Below are 8,676 nucleotides of genomic sequence, written 5' to 3' on the forward strand. Positions count from 1 at the left end.
GCATGGTGCATGCTGTGGAGACCTCCGCCCTTTGGGCTGCAGGTGACCGAGTTTAAACAGGAAAGCTCGTTGTAAAGGACGAACATCGTCTGAGCCAATCACAGTCCAGAGTGCGGGTTCGATGCGCCTTCAGGGGTTTTTCTACTTATGACCACTGTGAGCGGAGCTCCACACCGCTCAATTTGTCAGTGGGACTCTACCAACCTCTGTCTGCCCATTTCTGCCTCCTGTCCATTTATCAACCACTTCTTCGTCTGTAGAGAGAGTTCTTTGAGAAAGTTTTGAGATGTTCTTCTCCGTCCTGCTTATCCTTTTTCTCTCATACGGCCGGTGTTTGCCCGGCTCCGCAGCGGCTTCTCCCGCCGTGGAGGAAGCGTACAGGGCGGTGGTCAGCGTCGTGTCACCGGGACAGCAGCATCTGACCGGGGAGTCCCTCCGCTCGCTCTTTAATACACTGCAGAACCGTGTGCAGTGTGGTGAAGTGCCGTGTGAAAAGGTACGTTTTATTAGGCTAACTTGGCTGCCAGGTTAGGGAGCCAGGTGCCGGGCTGCAGGTGAGGTGTGGAGAAAGGTCGAGGTCCAAGAGCCATTAACCAACCTGCTCACCCAGCCACCGCGGGGGAAACTGGATGTGTCATACCTTCATTTAGCCGAGAAGTAACTTTATCTACAGTTTACTTTTTTTAAATGTACGAATAAATGGAATAAATCCATGGAAATTCAATACAAGCTGCCTTTTTCCTTAGGAGTGTTTATAGACTTAAAAATCCTTTTCCCAGATCTACAGTAGATTCCTAGTTTGAAGTTTGTTTGTTGCGGTTCCTCACCGCGTTCCGCCACCCCGAACATGAAGCACCGAGTAGGTCTATTTCTGCACATAACGTGTGGTCATTGTGCACTCTTTGATGCTAACTTTTCTGAGCAACTCTGTCACAATTTGTTATTCCAAGCAGCTCAGACAAAAGTACTTATCAGTGAGAGCAAAGTCTTTGAGCTTCTCCATGACAGTTGTAAAAATGCATCATGACAGAGCGCGTGGCTGGCTGAAGTGTCAGCTGCGGTGGCTACAAGTGAACCAAAGACAAAGACATAGTTTCAGGCCTGCATCAAACTTAGTGTTGTTAAATAAATCAAAAAATAAAATCAGAGGTTTCTAGTTTTAGACGACGGTTGGGGATGTAAGTAACCCTAAATATATGTTTAGTGTTTTAACAGTGAAAAACTTCATTGATTTATGTAAAAATAATTAAACAATTTCTACCCAAAACGTCTATCCTGCATGTCATGGGTAAGTGACTCTGTACCAGTTGTCCCAGTGAGTTTACAGCCTCAGCTTCTTTTAATGTCCCTTTCAAGGATCAGTTAAACCAAATTATAGAATTTGATAGAAAACTCTTTTTTCACTCTTGCATATACAGATGTCAGACAGACTCTTATCTTCCTCTGCCATCATTCCAACACAACATAGCCGACTGAAAAATGAATTTGCAGGTCTTGAATCATTGTCGACACGTTTCTTGCCGGTACAATGGACCTTAGAACGTAGTCTTAAGTTTTCATAAGGACCCAATCGAGAATCTAGGAAGTATTTCTCATGTTAAGTAGGCCCTCTTCTTGTAAATAAGACTGATAAGAAAATCCCATTCAGGTTCCTCCTATTTGGATTGGAGGGAGACGTTCAGAGACATGTATCTGACAGCAAACCAAGTTAAATTAAAACCCTGTCCTGCTTCTCTTTTAACCCCTGTCAGATTTTGTGGGTCAGGATAGATGTGTGTCAGCGTTTTATGGTGGCTTCCTCTATTTACTTTATCACCTACATTTTTATATGCATGTTGTTGGAAATCTTTGTGTATAGTAAAAGACAATAAAAAAAAGATAATATTCATGAGGTTAAAGATTAGGGTATAAGTTACCATTTATTCTGTGTCAGCATGACCAGCAAGTGCTAGTGCACCACAGCACAAATCAAAGAAATGAATGTACTTTGATGGTGTCACTCAGGAGCTCTGTGCAGTAGAATCTGTCGTTTCATGATGTTCCTCTAAATGGATTTGAAATGAGTGTCTGCATTCCAAAACTGATCTACGTAAATCTGTAAGCATGCCTTTCTGTTTGTTTGAATGTTCTGCCGTCTGGATGCGAAGTGCGATCTGGCAGGTGCCGTCCATCAGCTCGTCGGCAATCACTCCATCCACGGGCAGGAAGAAACCGGGGAAAGCGGAGACAACGTAACCGTCGGCGTTTCACTGTTCCCTGCGCTGGCTGCCGGCAGCGTCCTGTACCTGTCTTCTCCTGACCAGGTCTGCGCCACAATAGGGCGAGGAAAGTGGGCAGAGGAGACTGAACATTTCTTACACAAATTCACTCATCATGGCCACCATGACCACGAGAGCAAGGAGGAACATGGCCACAACCACATGGATGTTCATGGGTTAGAGTCAGTGCTTCAAGAGCTGCACAGTCATTACGAGCCATCACACAGTGAGGTAAGCAGTTTGTTGGTACATCAAATCCAAGAGAATATTTAGTATTCATTGATGTAACGGTGAATTTACTGTCATGATTCGACCATATACCAATATCTTGTCACAGGTCTAAGATGAATGCTCACCGGAGGGCATTAAAGAGTTTTTAAAAAAAAAAAAATTTTAAACTGAACTTCTGAGTAAGATTATCCAATATTTTTTTCCAGACATAGTTTATCACTGTATGCGTTCGCTAACAGAAGGCTAAACTATTAGCAACATAGCCACACTTCACCTGTTACCAATACAGCCTTCCAAAAAAAACAGAAAAAGAAAGTTAACCGCTCGTCTTTTATAGTAGCTACTGGTTCTGACTCCAGTTCTGTGAGTACGCGTCACCAATTCTCATCGGTTTTCTTATGTTGGTGTAGATTCTCAGTCATCCTGGTCATAGTGATCCTCAGAGCTTGAACTGAAGTCAAGTGGACTTTTCCTCTTCCAAGAATTGAAAAGAGAAGTCCAAGCGCCTTCTGTGCGAGCTCATGGGATTGAGTTTTAATGCATTTTAATGCTTTTTCCTTCTTTCGGTAAAGACATTTCTCCCAGGATGTTCTACCACAGAATCTGACTTGGTAGTATTTGAGGGGGTGCACACACAGCTGTAGTTGAAGGAAAGCAAAAAGCAAACCCCAATTTCCAAACCCATTAGTAACTTTTATTGATTATGTCAAGAATTCCCAGAATGTTAAATTCGGCTTTTCATCAACCTGAAGATGCTGCTGAGTGAAAGCTGTCTTCAGTCGAGGATTTTGAAATCTCGACTCAAAAAGTTTGTTGTTTCTTTTTCTTAATCAGGGTGCCCATACCTGTGTGACAGCCAGCAACATCATGACAGAGATTGATGCATCATCGGGACACCATGTACAGGAAGTGGGTGCAGTTTTGGGCCGTGTGCTGTATCACGCCTTGCTCGGTGGCTGCTTCGCTGGTCAGCCTCTGCCTGAGGAGCATTTCTTCCTGGACTACATCATGCACCGACTGGGTTCTGAAAATTTCACTGTTAAGGGTAAATAGTGACTCAAAATCAAGACCCTGTATGCTCTTAAAAAGGTTTTAGGGATTCATTTGAATCCATCGGAACATTTTTTTGCATACTTCCTTGTCAGATTGTCAACTCTTACAACTGGAAAGCTATTTGAATCCCGCAGCTCAGCTTTACTGTGAATTTGTGTTCCACAGATCTAAAGGTTCTAATGAGGAGCATGAACCTCGGACCAGAGAAAGACCACGACCATGGACATGAACATGAACATGAACATGAGGAAGAACATGGACATGAACATGAACATGAGGAAGAACATGGACATGAACATGAGGAAGAACATGCTGAGCATGCTAATGACGATCATAGCAAACATAGACTAAGGAAGACGAGCACCCATGAACAACATGAAAGGCATGAAAGTAACAGCACCTGGGAACATGTACGTACCATTGTAGAATACACACAAGAAAATATCGCGTATTAAATTTATGGTGGACTTTTGATTTTAACTTGCAAATCTGTAAAGATATATATTTGATACATATTTGCTTTTGTTTCTCTCACAGCACAATGTAAGTTAAAAATCTCAGATGAAGTTGTGGTTTTTCCTCCCCTCCCAGCACTGTTTCTCAGCTGAAGAGCTGGTACGGATCTACGGTCTGACTGAAAACGCCTCCGCCTCTGGGATTGGTCGGTCTGAAATGGTTCGGCTCACCCCTGCATTTGTCCAGCAGATCCTGAGTGGATCCTGTACAGAAGTCACAGAACCAGTCGCACCAGATGGGCTCTCCCAGACGGAGAGTAAGTCTGTTGATTAGAGTAACAAATTTGGGTCTTATTTAAATGAATGACAACGGTAGTGGCTTCTGATGCATTTAAGACTCAGCCGTTGCAGCTTCTCTTCACAGGTTTCCAGTTTCATGATTTTTTTTTTTTTTTTTTCTTGAGCTTTGAATTCTTTTTCTTTTAATCGTGCTTTAATCTACCTTATCATTTGAGTTATTTTACTGTTTAATTAACTTGTTTAAACCTTGTTCCCTGTCCTCCTTTATCTTTTTCTCATGTAGGATACCTCTATGCAACCCTTGCCAACATGATAATAACCTTGGTTTCAATGTTTGGCATTGTGCTGCTGCTGTGTACCTCGTGTACCACTGCTTTCCAGTTATGTGTACAGTTTTGTGTCAGCATGGCTGTGGGTTCACTGACGGGAGATTCCCTGCTGCACCTGCTACCCATGGTGAGTGAGTCTAACATTTATGAAGTTGCAACCAAAGTCATTTTGTAAAATGAAACATACATTAACAATGGTAGTTTTATGGTGTAGCCACAGGGATGCGAATGACAATCTGTCTTCCTCCTATGGTCCTATGGTATTGTCTAGGTTCTGGGTATACATGTGCACTCAAATGACGACGGCCACCAACATGCCAATGGAGAAACCCCAGACTACATATTCAAGTCGTTGGTAGCGATTTGTGGGATCTACTTATTTTACCTGATGGAAAAAATCTTCACTATAGTCACACAAACAAATCACCACCATGTCCATGAGGTGAGATAAAACGCCAAACCAAAGTATACAAAGCCTCACACAATTCTACATAAGCTTAATACATTGTCCTCAAATCCCCTTTGTCTCCATATTCGGTGGGACCTTATTCATTTTTTTTGTTTTTTGTTTTTTTGCCGCTCTCTCATTTCAGGAGGAATCAGAGCCTCACCACTGTGACCATGGAAGAGTTTTAGAAATGTATCAGCATGAAAGGAAACAGAAAGAAAAGTCCCAGTCATCATCGAAAGCAGACCTCGTAAGAAGCGCACAGTAACACTTTAAAGCTTTAGGCTGAATACTGGTTAAAATAAGAGTGAGATAAACGGGTCTAATTCACCAGCGTCACTGTTATGAACTCAAGTGACAAGTAGCAATGTGTAGTTGTGCAAAAACAGGCAGATCATGGAGACACACTGCTGCCTAAAGTATTAATTTAATATTCCTTCATCTTTCTACAATCATTCCTTAGACCGAAGGTCCAGTTGAGCAGTCTCCTTTGCTTAAGAACATACTTAACTGATCCATGTGACCAGAAAGAATCGGAGAGGCAGACATTATAACGGCTGTTTGACTTCTGAAGAAGGAAAGGACCCTCAGTGCTTCCTTTATCATCTGCTTTAGCATAGGAAACACTGGAACCTCCATTAATGAAAGCTAAGGGGATAATTCTGTCCCACAGCTCCTTGTGGCTGCCTCATTCGAACTGACCCTCAGTTATTTTAAGTCCTATTAATAATCGATAGGAGGACAAGAGAGTCAGAGTGTGCAGCCTGGGACAACTTTTATCACTTTAATTTTTATTATTGACGTTTACCAACCTTGGAAATGAAGTTAGATTTGATGTTATGTCTTATTATACTAATAGAATTTATATGATAGAACCTCTGTTTATAGTGTACTTATCATGTTGTTTCACAAAGTACTTAATGTGCTTTTGGAACAATAGTTATTGAAACAGATGTAGTTTCAGTGTGACACCGCTGTTTAGTAGGTGTAGTTGAAATCTATTTGAAAAGATATTCAAGGGAGTGATGGCAACAGATGTTTGGTGTCACCTGGGAGCGGGTGTGACTGATGAAATGAACCTGCACTGAACCCCCACACCAGTCACACAATTCAAGCCGAAGTTTATAATGCAAAAGCCTTTGTGTTGAGCGTGGGAGAAAACTGATTATACAGCAAGTAGGGAAGACTTCCAGACATGACTGAAGCTTGTTTATGTTTGCCCTGAAATGTTGGACTGACATTACATCTTCATGGGATGCACTGCATCTCTCAACATGTCAGCTGGTGCACTTCAACTGTTATTTACAGTTTCCATTCTGGCTCACTGTGTTTGAAGGTCACTCCTTCACACTTACTTTAGTTATGTTTGCAGGCTTTGAATGTAGTCAAGGTCAAATAACACTTCATGTCAACACATGTTTCACATGTTATGCTACACATACATTTCAGGTTGACAGTGGAGACGAAGGGAAATCGCTGACAGAGCGCAAAAGACGTGAGTAAAGTCATTTCCAACCAAACGCAAGCATGCTCTCATCACATTAGGGTAATTATTGTGTCTACTCCAGTACCAACTATAATCTTGTCTCTTCCTGCGTCTACAGAACACCGTCTGCTGCCTTTTATGATAACCTTAGGTGACTCTATCCACAACTTTGCAGACGGATTAGCAGTAGGTGCAGCTTTCTCCTCATCATGGAGGTCTGGCCTGGCCACATCACTGGCTGTCCTCTGCCATGAACTACCACATGAACTCGGCAAGTAGCGCACATGAAAATGTCTGATATGATGATAAGACTCATTGTAATTATCATGTCTCACCTATTTCTCTGCAGGTGATTTTGCCATACTGCTGCACAGCGGCCTGTCTGTCCGCAAGGCGTTGCTTTTAAACATTGGCAGCGCTATGACATCATTTATTGGCCTGTACATTTCTCTTTCTGTTGCAACGGACCTTGCAGCCAAACAGTGGATTAGTGCCATTGCTGCAGGACTCTTTTTGTATGTGGGACTTGCTGATATGGTAAGTGTTACTGTTTGCTTACCTGTTAACCAGAAAAATATTGTGGCTTGCATCAAAATGGAATAAACCGTTAACAACCATCTTTTCTCTTTGTCCTTCCAGCTTCCCACGTTGATCCACAGCAGCAGCAAGAGCCCGTGGCTAATGTTTGCACTTCAGAATTTTGGTCTTCTGACTGGGTGGTGTGTTTTGCTGTTGCTGTCACTTTATGAAGAGAGAATCACCTTTTAATATCCCTGATTTCAAGGCATCAGACTGTCCAGTGAGTCCAAATTGTCTCAGGGACCAGCAGCACAGATTGTAAAGCCTCTGAACAACAATTACACAAACTTGGCTGTTTATGAACATTTATTTATGGTGGCCACAAGAGACCACAAGGACTTACTGTAAAGCTGATGTAGACCAAACACAGCCAGACACTGCATGCCTTCACCACCTGTCCACCTGGTAAGGCACCTGCCAACTTAAAATGTGCCGCAACATCCAAATAAACTTCAATCCCCCACAGATGTGGCAGGCAAAATAGCATTTCACCTTATAAAGTAATCCACACATATAAAACACTATCAACAGGCTAGAGATTTCTAACAGTGTTTTTCTCGAATTCAGGAGGTTGTTGTAATGAACTGCATAGATGTAGCAGAGAATTTTTTTTTTTAACGGCAAGATGAAGACCATATTACTGCATTTAAAATTAATATTGTATTAAAGTTGTTGAATAATATGTTATATAAAGACAAATGCATTGTTTTATCATTGATTTTGTTTGTCTTGACTGCTCTTTCCATCACATTTTGCCGACATTCTACATGGTTCTGACTCAGTAAATATACTCCTTGGTACCACAATTGTAACACTTTCATTGAAAATTGAGATAACCGGAAAGGAAAAAGTATACTTCTTAAACTAAAAAGTTTCCATTTAACTACACCGATGCAGCCAACAGCACAGTGGAAATTTACATCAGCTCAACATTAAGCAGTAATGATTTATGGATTAATTCCTTTAAATTGTCTATTGAAGGAAAAAAATTCATCTTTCTCGTTCCACGATCGGAAACAACTTCGTTTGATGCTACAACTTCAGATTCGTCAAATATCTGATTTAGACTCTTATTTATTGTTATTTCAGAGCCATGATATTTGTTCATTTGAAACGAATATTTAAAATTTAAAAAAAAACTTTTGAAACTGAAAGTCTGATTTTGAATTTGAACTTCGGAAAACAAAAATTTGAATACATTTTTTTAACTTTAGTTTTTATTTGAAAACCCTTTGTCTTCAAAATGGCATAAATTCACCAAGGCACACTTGCACACAGTTGTTGAAGTTAGTTCCAAACATCTAGGAGTACTAACCACAGATCTTTTGTGGATGTAGGCTTCCTCAAATCCCTCCGACTCTTCAAGTAATCCCAGACAGACTCAATGTTGAGATCAGGGATCTGTGGGGATTTTTTTTTTTTTTTTTTTTTTTTACGCCAAAGATAGTTCTTAATCATATTTGCTTTATATTTGGGGTCATGGTCCTGCTTCAGAACAAATTTGGGGTCAATCATACACCTCCCTGATGGTACTGCT

General features: G+C 41.2%; 1 protein-coding gene across 1 annotated transcript; it reads left to right on the top strand.

Moving 5' to 3' along the window:
* The first annotated feature begins 286 nt into the window (after window positions 1–286).
* Window positions 287–7,768, top strand: slc39a4 (solute carrier family 39 member 4). The gene is made up of 12 exons (XM_075449725.1): window positions 287–496; window positions 2,148–2,489; window positions 3,324–3,534; window positions 3,708–3,952; window positions 4,134–4,314; window positions 4,581–4,753; window positions 4,898–5,068; window positions 5,220–5,324; window positions 6,524–6,569; window positions 6,679–6,831; window positions 6,910–7,097; window positions 7,200–7,768. Exons 1-12 carry the CDS (start codon window positions 287–289, stop codon window positions 7,326–7,328), a joined length of 2,154 nt encoding a protein of 717 aa, XP_075305840.1. The 3' UTR covers window positions 7,329–7,768.
* Window positions 7,769–8,676: the final 908 nt, after the last annotated feature.

The sequence above is a fragment of the Odontesthes bonariensis genome, chromosome 18 (genome assembly GCF_027942865.1).
Source record: "Odontesthes bonariensis isolate fOdoBon6 chromosome 18, fOdoBon6.hap1, whole genome shotgun sequence".
Lineage (NCBI taxonomy): Eukaryota > Metazoa > Chordata > Actinopteri > Atheriniformes > Atherinopsidae > Odontesthes > Odontesthes bonariensis.